Genomic DNA, 18,274 nt, shown 5'->3' with positions numbered 1-18,274 from the left:
TGAAGCTGGAGGTGGTAGGTTATCATTATTACAATGCATATTTGGAGTCAAATTAGGTACTTGGAAATCAAATGAAACTGTAGCACCCCTCGCATCAGCTAGTTTCGAGTGATGCATTTTATGAAAAAAAAAAGTTCTCCAACTGGGAGAAAGTCATTTGTAGAGAACTGAGGGCTCTTTATATTGTAAGAATCTTCTGACAGTTCTGTTCATTTCACTCATGAATTTGTGTACACGTGTGTAATAATTTTTCTCTGTATGCTCTCTGTTCTTTCTTTTCTTCATATCAGTATGAGTCTGTCTACCTTTTCCCTCCCTCCATAGCAGATCTCGTGGTTGTAAGTGTTCTCAAGTTAGTCCAGCTGAGACTTAACCTCTCTAGACAAAACCCTCACTGCCCTTTCTTGTCCATTCAAAATTGACTGTGGAAAAAACTTAAGACTATATTTTTGTAGAAGAGGCCTGTGGCCCGGAAATTGCACAAAATACAGAGATAGGCTCAATCAATAAAACAACAATACTACACTGTATTGTATGGAGGATGGTTTCCATTAGAGGGAGCTGTGGACCAGCAAATGAAGTTGCATTTGTGAGATTTTTTTTTTTAGATGACTACTGCAAATTTTGACATATTATTTACTTACTCTCATGTTGTTCATATAAGATAGGTTTGTGTTAACGAATCAGATCTTTTCTATGGATTAGTTCAGTCTGTCTATTAGTTCTGTGGATTCAGTTCGCAAAACCAGTCTAAATAATTAACTATTACACATGCCAGCATGAAACTAGTGATCTAACCTTGTGTGAACAAAAAGTAAATGCAGTTTTTTAAAGGGTTACTCCACCCCATAATGAACATTTTGTCATTAATAACTTAAATCACCAATCCCATCAAGCTTCATTCGTCTTCAGAACACAATTTAAGATATTTTGGATGAAAACTGGGAGGTTTGTGACTGTCCCATTGATTGCCTAGCAAATTACACAGTCAAAGTCCAGAAAAGTATGAAAGACATTGTCAGAATAGTCCATCTGCCATCAGTTTTTCAACTGTAATATTATGAAGCGACTTGAATACATTTTGTATATGAAGAAAGCAAAAAAATAACGACTTTACTCTGTCTCTCTCCATGTCACCATAGTGCCATTTTGAATAATATCCGCTGGACGCAAGCAACGTACTGTCTTCTGTGTCAGCCGCACTGCACGGATGTGCTTTTTTCATTCAAATCAAAGTGTAAATGCACATAGAAAATGTATCCTTTTGTCATGGCTGACACAGAATAGTATACACAGTTTGCGTTCAGCTGATATACTCTAATGGCACTATAGTGGTTCGGAGAGACACAGTGAAAACAAATTGTTGAATAAAGATATTTTTGTTTTGTTTTACTTTAACTCACACCATTCTTTCAGTCTTTTAAAATATGTAATACTGGAGATTTTTGCGTGGTATTCATGTGAAGATAAAATAAAGGCACATTGGTGACGATATATAAAAATCTGTTTCCATGGACTAATACCACCCACCGGAAATCATTCAGTGAAACAGCAGAGCAGACATCAAAGACTCAGCTAACAATAGTACTGTACTCCAGCACCTCAGTGTCCTGCATTTCTTGCATCACATGGAATAATTCACTTTGAGTGGATAGGTTGACTTCTCTATTAATAGCATGTGTATTTCTTGTGATCTTGAATTATTAAAAGCAGGTGGAAATTTGTCTTTGTACCATCATTTGAAAGCTCACCTGTGTCTTTCAGACTTTGAATGTTTTGCTTTGTGACAATACCAGCTTCTTTATTCTAGATGCTTTTTGGTGCCGGTCCTAAATTGTGAACCTGTATTGCGTACTTGTTTGTCAGTCTGAGAGTGTGCTTGAGTTCATGTGCTGCTTTGACAGTGACCTCAACACCTCACGTGTTAGTCTGCATCATTGCTAATGAGTGTGGAGAGGCTGAGCTCCACTTTGCCAAGAACTGTAAGGATCAAAGCCCTCTCAGACAGCTTGTCGCGTGGATGCCTCACTCTGTCTCACTCCAATCTGAGTTAACATCCAGAGCAGGTTTTTCTGAAGTTGTGTGGGTGCTTGTGGTGATAGTGTCTCACAGAGCACAACCGATATGTTTTAATTATTAATCAACGTTTATAGTTGTATAGTTCTTTTTTGTATGGTTTTATTTATTTATTTTTATCAGCGTTGATAGTTTTTCTTTATAATACTTTTTTAACCCTCTTTATATCATGTGCATTGGCACTGGATTCAACCTCTGTGGGTGAAATAAAATAATTATGAACTCTACATTGAGTTTTGATGCATGTCTTTGCTTTGTACACAAAAAGTGGATTTAAAACTTTTAATTAAAAGGATAGTTAACTCCGAAAAGAATAATCTGTCATCATTTACTGTTGTCGTTTTCTTTCTTGATCTGAGTTTAGTTTTTTGTTTTGTTTTGTTTTGTTTTTTTTTTACCAAAAAATAAAATAAAAGCAACACTATGAAATATAGAACATCTCTATATGGAGACGAGACTCTCAGTCTGAATTTCAGTCAGAACTACATTATTGTAATGTCTGTCCTTACTGTGACTGAAAATCACTCATATTTTGGTGAAGTTTTTGTACGTTACCCACCTCTAAGTACTTTAATTGAGCTGAATAGAAAGTGACTTTATAGTGCTTAAATCTCCCAGCGAGCAAGTCAGCTGTGACTGTGGCGAGGAACCAAAATTTTGTTGGTGTTGTTGAAAGGCTTTTTAAAAATACAAGACTTGAGTTGATTTTAATTTCTTTCCCTATTCCCCTCTCTCCTCCTTGTAATCCTTTTTGCAAATATTTATCCGATATGATGGTCAAATTGAAAGTTAGTCAGCAGTGATGAAGCATAGCGTTTTATTATTATTTATTTATTTTTATTTTTTTATTAATAATTATTAAACATTCTTTTGGTTAAATAATTACTTTTTATTTTCTAATAAAGTTCAATACCATTTTTTTTTTTATTAAGTGGAAAGCTTTTGTTCATATTATTGATTAATTAATTTAGCAATTTTAGTTATTGGTATCAGGAAAAAATTGGTTGACCTCTAATGTCTTGTATACCCAAAGTTTAAAAAAAAAAGAAAAAAAAAAGGTAAAAAAAGGGCAGACCAGTTCTAGTAATTGAAGAATCACCCTAATATGATCATTTTGAAATAAGTGCAAATAAATGTTTAATAATAGCTTCTTATTCTTTTTGTTCTTTCTTCTCCAATAGCTTCAAATACTACAGAATCCCAGATTCTTACCCAACGAGCTCCATAACCATGAAGGACTTTCAAGTCCAACCTCTTCAGAGGCCCCTTGTGACGGTTTGGATGCCAAGCCTGGTCACCACCCACTGATGCCCCAGTCCTGCTCTCCAGACCCACAAAGTCCTATCACTGTTGAGTCTACCCCAAACTGTGCTATACCAACGGTAACTATATCTGCTGATAGCTCTGCTGCCTTCTCTTCCAGAACTTTTCAGAGCTCTGATCCTGCTGAGCTTGGCCTCATGAGCAGCCAGGTTAAAATCAATGAGCCAGCAATCTCACCAGCTTCTGCCAGCTTTTCCTACAAGTTAGAAAGAGGTATACAAAAACTTCCTTTGAGAAGAAGCAATTTTTCAACCCTACAACCACCCACTTCTATTAAGAGAGCTTCGACACTCATTAAGCCCCAGGAAGTACAACGAGTCGGTGTGTTCACTGGAGCCCTGGGTAGATTTGGAGCCACAGGTCAATTCAAAACAAAACATCAACCTTTATCAGCTGCCGGAATGCTTTGCCTCAACCCAACCCGACAAACTACCATGCACAGCACCACTGCACCAATATTTAATCAACAAAATCAAGGGTGCAGACAGTCTCTATTTCTCAGAAACATAGAAACCAGTTTACCCAGAGCCAGTGCCCCCCTCCAGCCCAAACATTCCCGCCTTCCTAAGCCAAAGACGATTTCTTCTCTACCAAACCCTGCTCAGCAAGGTCAAACAACAACCTCCCAGACTCTACCTTCTCGTATGCTTCCTCATTTCTAGATTAGCTTAGCAGGGCTTTGGGCATCCCACCAGAGTGTAGAAAACCTGCTTCTTAAGACCCTGCTTGTAAAGCACCAGACAAGTATCATAGCAGTTATGCTTACTATGTACAAACCATGACATAATGCACTAAGTTGTAAGAGACACTACTGTCAACCTTGTACCTATGCACCTTGCATAAGATATTGCTCCTTTGATAGATTAGCAAGTCACCACTTCTCTATGATATCGACCAAAACAAAGTAGAGTGTTATTATTGCTCCCACATGAATTATAATATTTTTTTTTTTTTTTTTTGGAATTGCTCTCATAGATTCTGTAGAGAGACTTGCTTTTTCCTTTCTTAACTACCACCACGGTATGTGCACCGCGTGGGCCATGATGAAGGGGTGCCCACTGAGATTTTCAGAGGAGCCATCTCTTCCAATTGCTTCTCTACCCATCTCTCTTTGTACCTTTTGTTCTTTGCCACTAGCATGAAGATTGTGTCCTGCTGGAATTGGCCTCCCACCACCATACCCAATGAGAGTAAGTTCTGGAAGCCAAGTTAATCTTAACAGCAGAATGAGTTGTAAGGCCGTGAACATAATGTAAAATGAAAAACAAAACAAAGGAACATAAGCTTATATATTGTGGGAGTTTGAAATGCAAGGTCACTTTACAATTAAAATGATTTCACCTAGTAGGACATGTTTTTGATTGATACATCAGTTCTTTCTGATCCTCAAATCTGATTGGCTGAAATTAGTGTCCAACTTAACTCCAACAGCCGTTTCACTATTTGCATCAATCTATTTTTAGAAGTTGCCATATTTCTCACAGCGAGTGTTATGGCGGCCGCACAAATCTGATTGTGGCTAGAAGGGACACGGCTCCGACCGGAAACTAACAATGATATTGAATTTTCTACCTATTAAATTGTGTTTTATTAACATCTACATCTACACCTACACCAACCATAAACCTACCCCTTACAATAAGGCAAAAAATAGTAATTATTGTTGCACAATGTGACATAAATTACACTATATTGATGTGCGCATGCCTTCTAGCTTTAACCCCCAAATCCACTATAATTAACAAAATAATACTGTTTTGTGTCACGGAATATAGTTTTAATAGTTTCTTTAGGCGATAAAATACTTGTTTGGATTTCAAATATGTGGTTTGTTAATAAAGATAATGTCTATTTGAAGATTTGTTTCAGCATTTTAGGAGCTGTGAGCTCCAGGGCTGTTCAGTGCTCATAAACCCACTGAGTTAGCCTCACCTTCTAAAAGTAAGATATATATATATATATATATATATATATATATATATATATATATATATATATATAGTCATGTCCTACTTGGTAGAGTCAAGGTGAACATATACTTGATTGTGACTCACAGGAATCAAGAAATGCTTTACGCATGTTTGCATTTTGGCAAAACAAAGCACACAGTGATTCGAGAGCAGTGCCTGATTGCAGTCATAGAACAAGGAACTTGTTAATTTATTATGAGGTCCAGCTAGTCTCTGTTAAACTCACCCTCATGAACTTCACTCCCCTCTGGGTCATTGCACCAATGCAACCAGTTCTGCTTGACCCATTCCTAGTGGAGCTTTAACTGACAACAGCCAACATAGGAGGTGGGCACGCTAACAGGGACACTGAGGACTGCAGCATCTATCGTTAGTAGCTAGTACACCTATAGAGGCCAGGTTATGTGTGCAGCTCTTTCTAGCCTGGCCTCTTATTACATCCAGTCAATACCTGATTATATAATTCAGTGCTACAGTCCTCAATTTCTTCTCAGTTTTTGTTCTAAAAATAAGGAATTATAGTTATAAATAGATTTCATTTGAAAGGTTTTTTTTTTTTTTTTTCTTATTCTGCTTTTCTCACAGTCTTTACTTCCACACGGTTTAGAAATGGGAAACATCTTCCCACTTCATGTACTCTTGTAGTTAAATCTTGTGAAAAATAATATGGCCAAGCTTTGCGGCAGCAGCACGCAACTTTCATTCCACATCTACTCACAACAAGATTGCAGGTCTGATTGCCTTAGCAAACATCACAGAAAATGGTTAGCACAGACTAGGCCTGGGCGATAAAATGGTATTGATATTTATTGACAGTAAATCTCTTCAATAACAATATAAAAAATGTTAGATATAGTGCACAATGTGACGCAGACAGCACACACAATCACAAAAACATGCTGAATTGAGTGTTGTGCCTGCCTGTGATGAGGAGATTGAGAATAAATTAGGTGCCATAGAATATATTGATACACTATTTTAGATTGTTCTCTCATGTCCCCAGAGTGTGTATGTGAAGTTGTATCTCAAAATATCCCACAGATAATTTTTTTTTAATTGGCACTTTTTTAGCGTAAATACTCTGTCCATATTATGCATTAAAGACTCAATGAATATTTATTTATCATTTGAAAAACCTTTACTCACAGAGATTAGGATAAGCTTACATGTTTCTGTGGAGGAGAATGATTAAATCCACTGTAGATGGCATCAGCACATTCCTGCGCTCACCAAAGGTGCATCATTATTCACTCATTATTCTCATTATAAACTTGGTCAAAACTTTTCCACACCTCAGACTTTGCTTTAGTTGCTGGTGCAACCAAAACGTAATTGCCAGAGGCAAGCCTCCGTTACACCTACTCAGCATCCCTTTTCGCATCTTTCTCGCGTTAATCGAAACACATCACATGACTGCTCGTTTACCTTGTAAACCGGAGCACAAGACTGAGCCCCGCGTAAGATGATATAAATTAAGCCCAAACCTGACCGAACCGATCGGGTCCCGTCGGGTTGGGGCAAAGATCTTCAGCTCCACTCCTGCCTTACTTCTTAAGAGAGTGTGAAGCTTCAAGAGCTCATTCTTACAAAATATGATGTGTGCTTTTTTTTGTCTCAAGTCTGGATGTTTGTGCAGAAAGCATTGGTATAGATCCCTCTTTCAGAAGCAATCTTTGCACAACTCCAGCGCTGAACTGACCCTCATTTATTTTATCATTTAAAATTATTAGCACCAAGTATAGAATTTTTAGGTTTTTTTTTCCAGGACATTTTCTTGTCCTCGGTGGTCTATGGAGACTCCTATGTTCGTTGGTGCATCCCAACACACATCACTTTTAATGGCTCTTTGGCACTGACATCGTACCTCCAGCAGCTACAGCAAGAGAACAGTAATGGCGGACCGCAGCTTCTCACTCAGGGCTGTGTGTATGCCAGTAGGGCAGAGAGCATCACAAATGGGCGGGACTTTCCCAGAGTGAGTGAGGGAGTGGATTCTTACCATTAAAGGCTGGTTATTTTCACATACTGCAGCCACACAACTGTGTTTAAACATCTTATAAAAGTACATTTTGCATTCTATGGCACCTGTAATGTTGGGTTAGTCTAGCCCACGAGATGCGCCGCTGCTGTGTTATGCATTCAAAATGTTAGAGAAATGTAGAAGCTCAATGCGGAAAATATCTTGATAAGGTGAAAAGTGATACCAAGCCATTCACACAGATGCATAATTAACACATTCTTAGATGGACAAATATGACTACTGCACTCGCGTCTCACACAAGAGATGTAGCCATGCAAAGTTAAAACTGTTTAAACTTGGAACATACGTCGCAAATTTGTGGAGGTTTATTCCTTTGCACTGCGTCTCTTATGTTTTTAAATGAAATCTGTGTGATGGGTGATTTGGCTCTTTGTATTAAGCAATGCATAAATACATGATGCTGTTTTGTTCATAATTATGCAATATATGAAATTATATTCGATTTATGAGTTAATTTAGATGTAGTGCAGGTTTTATAGACATTTATTTCAAGCCATAATTTCTGTTTATCCCTGCATCTCAGTTCATCCTTTTTAATTCATCTTGTACAATCCTTTGCCACTTCAACATGCTTGGAGAAGACATTTAATGAGGCTGTCGAGATGGCACCCACATTGCATTAGACACTGTTGATGTTAAAAGTGTTTTAATGATACAGATCCTTAATACGGTGGAGGGGAACCTGACGCAATAGCTAGATTAACTGCAAACCCTCACCCTAATCCCCAAATCCTCTGACATACACTCACCTAACAAAATTCTCCCATCGCCACATCTATTCTCTGCTTGTGGCTTCAGCTATTGCTGGAGAGAGTATACTGTAGATTTGAGTGAGTAGACAATATGTCTTCTGATGAATTGTAGATTAGATAAGGTGTTCTTTTGCTAAAGTGCTTTCGAGTGAAGATGTTCTGAGACTCTGTCGATGGAGGAGAGCGGAGCCCTTACTGAAGGCTCAAGCAAACAATTTGGTGTCTTATAGTTTCTCATTCTACCGACAAAAAGCAGCCAGCAATATGTATAGCAGTGTTTTCCTACACTTAAACATGAAACAAGTAGCTGCAAAGTGTCTTTGATTATGGAAATCATTAAGGTATAATGGAGAAATGTTATTGAACCTAAACCGCGTTGTGTTCTCCTTTGTACACAATTAACATTCACACAAGTGTCTTAGAGAAGTGTGTAGTGCAAGTGTTATACATTGTTCCAATGTTTTCCAGTCATCTTCATATTGAATACTACACTGTAAACCTGTCTGTTGCTTTTTATTTAAAACCTAACTTATATTGTGAAATATTTGCTTGGAATTTATAGTTGCTATATATCTATGTTGTTACATAATGCCATGACTTTCATACATTTTTAAATGTGTCTTAAGTCCCCGAATACTTTTCGGCATTTACCACATAGCCTAGCTACTGTGTTTGCACTCCAGTAGCCTCCTGGAACCATAGAAATCAAGTTTAGGACATTTCAGTTACATTGTGATGTGGAGAGGAAAGGAAGGATCAATATGCAGACAACCAGAGTTTGACTCACCCTTATGCCCATACTCTTTTCTTATCTCCACTCCTAATACTCAATTTAACTTTACTTCTAACAATAAATAAAACTTATAAACAGGCTGAATGCAAAAAAGCGCAATGGTCTGTACGTTCAGAGAATAATTTCATCCAGCTAAGGCAAAGTGGGCAGGAGCGGGACTGAAAAAAATCCGACCTCTACCTGCAGGCTTTTGCAGGTGGGAGCAGGTCAAAATATTACATCAATTTTGCAGGAGTGGGCCAGAATCTCACAGGAATAAGCTGGAGCTGGTCTGAAAAATCCAAGAAATGTTATGTGGTACACTACTGTCTTTTACATCAGTATAACGGTTTAGAAACTAGAAAATAATTTCTGTAATTTTTATTTTAAGTCTGTATAAAATACACAAACGTTAAAATGCTTATGTGGTCTCACCAATTTTATGGATTACTTGAAATTTTTGATTTGTAGATATATAATACTTGTATTTTGTCTTTTGTGGTGGCACCTATAATAAACACTAGTTTGTTGGGGAGATGAGGGTATACTTAAAGGAGGGTTTCAGCTTCTGATTTCTGTTGCCTCAGCTTACGCATGTAAACAATAAGGAACAATACCACTCATTACTGTATGTCCCCCTGTAGTATTATATATAGTATCAGATGCAGCAACATGTTAATGCATAACAGAGACATATTTATTAGCTCTTTTTGTAATGTTTATATTGTTCTTTTTGTATACCACCGGTTTACTTAATTTGTGCTACATTATAACTGTATGAAAATGGCACTGCCTTTTAATGTAAACTTCTTTTCAAATGTAATTTATTTGTGCATTGTGTGTGTGTTTATGTTACTGATAAAAGAATACCCCTTAATCAGATATGCACTTTAAATGTAGAGGTGAGATGTTTTCATGTGCTTAGCGTCTCTCCATGAGGTTGAGTGTACAAGAGCTCTAAATAAAGACAGCACCAAAAGCTACTGCAAACTTTTTTGTACAAGTATGTGTTTGTGTACGTCTGTGAGTGTACGCTGTGTACGTTTTTTAATGAAACACATGAACATGTACAGTTAACCTATCGCACACAAAAAATAGTGTCTCAAAATAAGATCTCAAAATTCTGGACTATCGATAATACCTATAATACTGTGAGATTACTTTTTGTAATATAATTTTGTTTATGTAAATTGGGTCATTTAGTTCTACTTCTTGGTCATGTAACTGACATTACTGATAAGGATGGGGAATGGATGTGCTGACACGCATAGAGTGAGTGTGTGAGAACAAAATGAAGTGTGCATAAGATGGGTAAGCTGTAAAGCACGTGCTCCTAAAAGCATGAGCTCTGTCAAATAAGTTAAAGTAAAGTTTCATATCTTCATGTTGGTCTGCATTATTATCTTAAAACCATTTACAATAGACTTAAGATTTCCCCTATGTTCCACAGCTCCTCTTACAATATTAAAGTCAAGAAAAGGAAATAGAACCTTTTCCTTTTCATTTTTTTAAAGTTGAAATCTAAATGAAAGTTTCAAGTGATTTGAATGAATCTCAAGTATTATTCAAGCTCATTTAACAGACCTGTACTCCATTTTGTTTTCTGAAGTACATGCAGATGAAATGTCTTTTGTTATTGGTAAAGTCCTTCTGAAGCACTACAAATTGACAAAAGCTACACATACTGTATAAAATTTCATTTGGAGTTAGAGGAAGAACGGTCGCAGCTGTCTGGAGTCTAGTTCCACCTACTCAATCTGGTCCATACCAAAGTCATTACTGGCATTAGAATTTGCATATTTAATCTTTGAAACTGCTCCCACACCCATTTGCTAACTCAAGGCATCTAATAAAGGAGTTTGGAGTTATGTCAGAGAAAAGGACAGGCTCATGGTTTCACACATAATTCTTATACTGAATAAACCAAACTTCTGCTCAAATTCAGCTAAAATGGGCCAAAATGAGCCAGAAAGCAAAAGTAGAAAGAATTGAAGGTGCCATTAGTCAGGTTTACTTTTTTTCCCTCTCAGACACTTTAGGCAATCTTTGCTTCCAGAGCATTTGAATGAATTGTAAACATTTGTAGCAGTTGCTATTAAAGCATGCTAATTTCCTTGCTATTCATCTTAACTTCTACAGAACCTCAAGGAATTAAATGAAAGCAGTATGTGTTATGTTGCTGGAACACTGTTAATCATGACATTGCTATAAATCTTATTTGTGGAAATGTATGGTTGATTCAAACACTTTCAGCACATGTTAAAAGTAATGTATTTACTGTCTGGAACAGAACTGAACAACAAATACACTGAGAAAAACAAGTTGGTGGGAAAAAGAAGGAAAAGATATTAAGTGACGATTTAGATTATAAAAAACACTAGTATATCAATGTCACAGAATTGTTTCAGAATCAGACTACACTAGTTCCTTTAGTTGGTTTTATAGTTTGTTACAGAAAACTGAATCTGTTCTAAATATGGCTTAGAAAAACAGCAATAACATTACTTCGATTGAATGACTTAGGGGGAAAAAGCTGCATGCATAAATGCAAAGCACATTTATTTAAGCAACTGTTTGTTTATTGATTCATTTTCTTTTACAGAAATTGGCTTCAAACTGTCTCCTCCAGGTTGCTATCAACGAGAAAGGGGTGATGAACAAAACTCTAAGCAAAATTAATGCATAGTTCAAATCAATACAGACAAATCCTTTATATTAATACAGTACACTGGAATTCATTTAAATGCATCTCAATTATGTATTATTTGCTTTTTGACTTTACAAGGGCGGACTAATGCTCAGAGAGGCCTTAGAGAGAGAGAGAGAGAGAAAAAAAAGGTTCTCCAAGCTGTGGTGGTTCTCTTTGGTTATACTGTATGTCACTGATACTCTTTTGAAAAATCAGACACATGCTGAAGCCAGACTAACCACCTGTTAAAAGGGAAATTCAAATGGTATGAAATTGATATCTGAATTTCAATGTGAGTTTTCCAATAGCTGTCAGGACTTATCAGCCAAATTGCATGTTAGGAGTTGCATCTTGAAAGTAGGAAGTTTTCAGATAATTCAGAGTATAGAGACGGTAGAAAAGTGAAAGCAATTAACAGAATCATGTTCATTAGTGTGAAAGCAAATACCACTTGTACCACTTATACTTGTACCACTATACTTTCGGAGAGACTATAATAAAAGGTGTGAAAATTATTTTCTTGAAATAATGTAATTCTATAGGGATTTTATTATTTTAACCTCTAAACTGATATTTTCACCATTATATATATATATATATATATATATATATATATATATATATATATATATATATATATATATATATTATATTATAAGTGTATTATTTTGAATGTGCACTTCAGTAAAAATATTTTCAGTAAACAAAAAGATTTTTCATGAGTAAATAAATGAATAAACAAACAAATGAACAAACAAACGAGTGAATCAATCAAGCAATCAAGCAATCAATCATTCACTGTGTCATGATATGAGATCTTAATTTCTGTCATTCGCCAGTAGATGGCTTAAGTGCTACATACTTTGCCTTATCTGGGTTGGTGTAGGGCGGTAGAATATAACTGTTTTTTCATTATAAAAACCATTATGCCTATGGGATGTCCCCACTTTTCACAAAAATAAGTGTGTGTGTGTGTGTGTGTGTACATTTTCTATAACAGTCCTTTTTAACTCTCACTATAAAATTACACTTTCTCCACCAGAGTGGAAACACTTTGATTGGTTCATATAAGATTTTTAAATGTGAAGTTTTTTTTTTTTTTTTTTTTCTTTGATTTATTCATTTGCTTCCCCATGTAGTCATGGGTTTTATCCAACATAGTTTGTGTTTACATTTACATTTCATCTTTTGCTATATTTACACAGGAATCACAGTGTATTCACAATGTACAGGGAAACAACATATCTTGCACTGGAGTGTTACTTTTTTCATACACAAATAGGATTTGATAGGATACAAGTTAAAACACTTTAATTAACTCTTAATTACTTTCTAATGGAGTTTCTTATAATACTACTGCAAGAATTCACTTTTTACAATTTAATAGATTATGATTTTACTGTGTGGATCAATCATTTTCCTTGGTGATTCATATTTCACTTATTATAAAAACTGATGAGGCATCTTCAGTTAATGCTACATGCTTCAGTCAGGTAGTAGCCTCAACGAGGTGTGGATAATAAACTGACAGGAAGTCAAAATTTAGCACAATGCTGGCAACGCTGGTAACAGCAGATGAGTGACAGCTCAGCGGCATACATGCACAGAAAAGTGATCTCACTCTGCCGTTCCTGATTGAAGGATAGAATCACAAACCCACTGAGAAGCCTGTTCAAAGCACCCTCACCAAAGTCGAATATGTACCAATGGCCAATTGAATGAACATAGAAAAGTATGTTAAGATTTTGTCTTAAAAAGTAGTATGTGCAACAAACAGTTAACCAATGGGTAATCAGTGTAACTTTTCAAGATCAAATTACACCAATCTACATTTTTATGTAACTAAATTAAAATGACCCAAATTAATACATAACCAGCCAGTGTTCAAAACGATCTCCTTACCTTGGCATGATTCACAACGGTAAGCTTGTAATAATGTTTTCTATTTTAAGTGATACTGGTAGGTTTTTGTGGCAAATACAAGCATGCCTCCATTCATCTTTGCGTCATTACATTATGTCTGTAAACATAAAGGAATGATTATATCGCATGTGTGGATGTTGCAGGTGGCAGATCATTTAAAGCCTTTTCTTACAGCAGCTGGAATAAATAACATATCATTTTGATGGCAGATTGTAATCCAGAAAGGTCAATGCGACAATCATCAGTAACAAATGGTAATTCTACCATAATCAACAGTAGTCCACAGTTAATGCTAGGACATGCTAAATACATGTAGTGACGCAATGCTGTTGTTCTTAACATTAACATTTTGAGAACAAAGAATAATAATAATAAAAATTGCTTGGTTTGATTTGATATGAGCTAAGAAATCAGATTTAAACACCATTGGTAGTGTGATCTGCTGCTTAACCTCACCTTCGCCGGTGTCACTTCCAACTTCTTCCCCAGGATCCTCTTATCTTTTGGCTGTGCCAACAATTTCTTTGTTCGGAAAGTGGACCATATTTAAGCTTGAGGCAAACGCTGATTAATTCCAATGCACTGTCCTCTCGAAGGGTAAACAAAGATCTGTACAATCTAAGTTATTATTCACCCTGAAATCAGTCAACCTCACTTCTAAATCCACTCCAGCAGGGCAGCCGATATTTTGAGCAAGGCTTGCAAGGCCCTGAACCTGCCTCGTTTGAATCCACCATCACCCCGAACAAGACCCAGCTCTTCTTAAGCACTGTGTCACAGCGGCAGGCCTTCGGCGAGCCTGAGCCAAACCCCCAGATCTCACCGCAGGAAAGCCTCACTCGCTTCCCACATCGGCTCAACCTCCGCAGCATCATATGTAGCATTCACTAGCAAAAGGCTGCCTCCACTAGCACCACCGAGGGCCGTACTGTGCCACCGCCAGGAAACGCGGAGGACTTTACCCAGCTGCTGGAGGGCCGAGTGACAGTGAGTCTGGGAACCGGAACAAATAAAAAAATTTTGACAACCAAATCAAGACTTTAATGTCAAAGTAATCTCAAACAGCACAAATAAAAACCAAACACAAAACACCTGCTCAGGCCTGGACCTCTCTCGTCCTTCACTGCCATCGCTCCTCATTTGCATCCTTCCAATCTCTTCAGTGGGACTCAAGAATGATGAGTCTCACAGGTATCGCCGATTTCCAATCACTCCACCGGCCTCGCTCCGTTCCCACGGCTCTCTGCCCCGCCCCACTCGTCACATTCATATTTCACTCAGATAAATGGATGAAAAAGATTGATTTTCAAGAAAATATGTTCAACTCTGTACCGTAAACAATTGATAATTATAGACACAAACTAACAACCAAGGTTTATCATAAAATAAACCATTATTATTAAACAAGTGCACCTAGTAACATGTTTTTGCCATGTAATATTATAACTAGCATATTTGCATGATAGATAAGTGATTACAAGTCCAATTATATATTAAAGCAATTGGTTACAAGCATATTTATGGGGAAAATATGGGAAAATACAATTTCCCTTAAGTACATGCAGGTACATGTAAAAAAAAAAAAAAAAAGAATATCATGGAAAAGTTATTTATTTTTTGTAATTTAATTTAAAAAAGCAAACCTTTATATTCTACATTTATTGCACATGCACAAACTGAAATATGTAAAGAGTTTTTGTTTGAGTTCTGATGGTTACGACATACAGCTTCAGTATTTAAAAAAAATTGAATATTTTCTCAAAGATCAATCAAAAAAAGATTTACAAAACAGAAATGTTCAAGATCTCCAAAGTAGGTTTAATTATGCTATCAATACTTGGTTGGGGCTCCTTTTGCAATTACTGTCTGTGGTACTGCAGGTTGCTTTAATGGGGCCTTCAGCTCCTCTGTATTGTTTTTCAGATGTTACTTATCTTCCTCTTCACAATACCCCATAGATTCTCTGTGAGATTCAGGTCAGGTGAGTTGGCTGGCCAATCAAGCACAATAATATCATGGTCAGCAAATCACTTGGAAGTGGTTTTGGCACTGTGGGTAGGTTGTGAGGGTTTTGCACTTTGTTTTATGTTTTGTTTCTTGTGTCTAGTATCAGCACATGGCTTTGTTAATTGTTTTCTCGGCCATGTGCTCCTTTAGCCCCTCCTCCTTGTTTCCTGTTTACCACACCCCCCTCGTCAGCCTGGTCAGTCTTATTGGGCTCAACTGTCCCTCATGTATTTTCCTCCTTATTTATAGTGCCCCTTACCCTTTTTTGTTTGTTGGTTCATGGTCATTCACACCCTCTCTGTCTCTGTATGTGGCTGAATAAGCGCCCGTGTCTCCTTGTCTGGTTGATCTTGTGCCCTTGTCTAGTCCTTGTAGTTCTATGTTTTTGTCTTGCTCCTTATTTTAGTAATGTGTTTGTTCTTGCCTTTGGCTTTTATTTGTAATATTTATTTGGCTTTTCTAGTCTTGATTCTTGTTGGTTAAACTTGTAATTTCTTATCTTCTTGCTTAACCTTTTATTAGTTCATTGGCTTATATCTTTCCTTGTCTTGAGTTTAATTTGTGTTTTTGCGGAGCTTTGTCCTATCTAGTTTTGTGTTCGAGTTCATGACCTGTCCCCGTGTGTCCTGCCCTGGTTCTACCTACCTGGCACTTGGTCTGTTTCAGAGTCAGTGGTTAACAAGTGTCTGAGATCTGCTCTACGGTGCCTTGTGTGGTCTTCTCCATCAGACTGGTCTTCCTGCCCCCTCTTTTGGCAAGTATTCTGCCAGTTGTTTCCTGAAGCTTTCCCAGTGGCCTCCCCTAGCTGTTACTGTTAATTGTTATCCTGTTGTAATATCTATTGTTCACTTCACTACCCTCTTGTATCAGTCTGTTTTGTCAATAAAACCTTATTACCTCCCAATGAAATTGGGTCCTCCCTCCTAGATCCCTGACATAGGTGCTAAATTCCTGCTGCAAAATTAAATCAGCATCCCCTATTAAGCCTGTCAGCAGATGGAAGCATAACGTGCTACAAAATCTCCTGGTAGATGGCTGCATTGACTTTGGACTTGATAAAACATAATGAACCAACACCAGCAGACGTCACGGCACTCAAATCAGTACTGACTTCAGAAACTTCACACTGGACTTTGGATTCTGTCCCTCTCCAGTCTTCCTCCAGACCTTGAATTCCAAATGAAATGCAAAATTAACTTTCATCTGAAAAGAGGACTGTGAACCATTGAGCAACAGTCCAGTTATTTTTCTCCTTATCACAGGTGAAATGCTTCTGATGTTTTTTTTTTCTGGCTCAGGACTGGCTTGGTTTTAGGAATGTGACTGCTGTAGCCCTTTTCTTGAAGATGTCTGAGTGTGGTGAACCTTGATGCACCGACTCCAGCTTCAGCCCAAACCCAAACAGAATTAAAACAAAAAATCAAAAGTTCGCTTTTTTAAATTAAATTACAAAAAATAAAGAACTTTTCTTTTAAGTAGTCAAGGATGAATTTTGTTTGAGCAAAATGGTATACACTGTGCTGCCAACAACATTACAATGAGTCACGCAATATCAAATATCAATATTCTATTCTACCATCTTCTGAATTGCTGAAAATGGTGAATTTAGGTTTGTTGGGTTTAGTATAATGCCACCTTTATACTCTAAAACATCTATAAAGGATGCATTACATATTAATTACCTAATTAAAATTGAAAAGAGTGACAATTTTAGAGGTTTCACACACAGGCCTCTGTTCGGGCTACTTCAGGGTTGTTTATGATCAAAGTTATGATCAAAGTTATACAACTCCAATGTAAGTTACTTTTGGGTGCAATAACTTTAACATCAAATGTAAAGTCTGTGTTTTAGCAAAACAAGTTACATGACATAGGCTAGATTTTTTTACATCTCTGGTTCACCCCAAACAATGATAAAACCTTACAGTATTCTCACAAAATCATGTATTTCATAAGTATGTAATCATGTCAGTGCAATTTAGACAAGTCCAATGGGTTCACAGACTCAGAAAACATGGGGTTAGACACCAACATTACTTGACTAAGTCAAATAATGAAGGAGTTAGGATATTTTAAGAGCTCCCTGCCCATCTTGGACGCCATCTTGAAAATTACACCTTTCTAGTGGTCAAACTTTGGTAAACTTTTAGTATGTTATTAAGGACACCTAATACTACAAAAAACAGCGGAGAAACCTTTTGTTAGAATTTTTTTAGGGTTAGGTGTTTTATTTTCATATATGCAGCCGTCTAAAGCACCTCTCTCCAAGTCTCTAGCTGACGTGCACTGGGCTAGTTTTTTCTTCAGGACTCCCTTCCTGTGGCCTACAGTTATAACAGGTAAAGCAAGCACGAGGCTGTCTCCACTTGAAACACAGGCCCACACATCTCTGTCTTTTCCCTCCTGCTACTAATAACCCTTTTATCCTTTTCAGTGGCCTCCAGCTCCCTTTGCAGACACTGGCATGAGGCTGCCTCCACTCACAACACAGACCAAGGCATCTCTTTCTTTTCCTCCATTTCTTTCTTACACTTCTCTCAGTTTCCATCCTCAAACCCCAGAGACTGATATTAAGCATGTGGCTGCCTCCCCTGACAATTGCGGCCCCTGCTCCTCTCTCTCACAACTCAACACAACACAACTCCCAATACTTCATTTAAAATCACAACATTCTCTTTTCATAGCAACATCACTGCCTGTCCCACCAAATTATGTTGCCTC

General features: G+C 37.2%; 1 protein-coding gene across 3 annotated transcripts in view; it reads left to right on the top strand.

Annotated features, from left to right (window-relative positions):
• Positions 1–4,746, top strand: part of ccser2b (coiled-coil serine-rich protein 2b) — a 55,427-nt gene extending 50,681 nt beyond the window's left edge. For 2 of the 3 annotated variants that reach the window (XM_026277524.1, XM_026277523.1), the window contains exon 10: positions 3,258–4,746. In XM_026277524.1, coding sequence (XP_026133309.1) covers positions 3,258–4,061 — 804 coding nt within the window. In that variant the 3' untranslated portion in view covers positions 4,062–4,746. The remainder of the gene's footprint in view (positions 1–3,257) is intronic. The other variant, XM_026277525.1, reaches the window with a different exon arrangement.
• Positions 4,747–18,274: the final 13,528 nt, after the last annotated feature.

Source organism: Carassius auratus, chromosome 12, assembly GCF_003368295.1.
Source record: "Carassius auratus strain Wakin chromosome 12, ASM336829v1, whole genome shotgun sequence".
Lineage (NCBI taxonomy): Eukaryota > Metazoa > Chordata > Actinopteri > Cypriniformes > Cyprinidae > Carassius > Carassius auratus.
The sequence above is the reverse complement of the archived record's forward strand: the minus strand, read 5'-3'. Positions and strand labels throughout refer to the sequence as shown.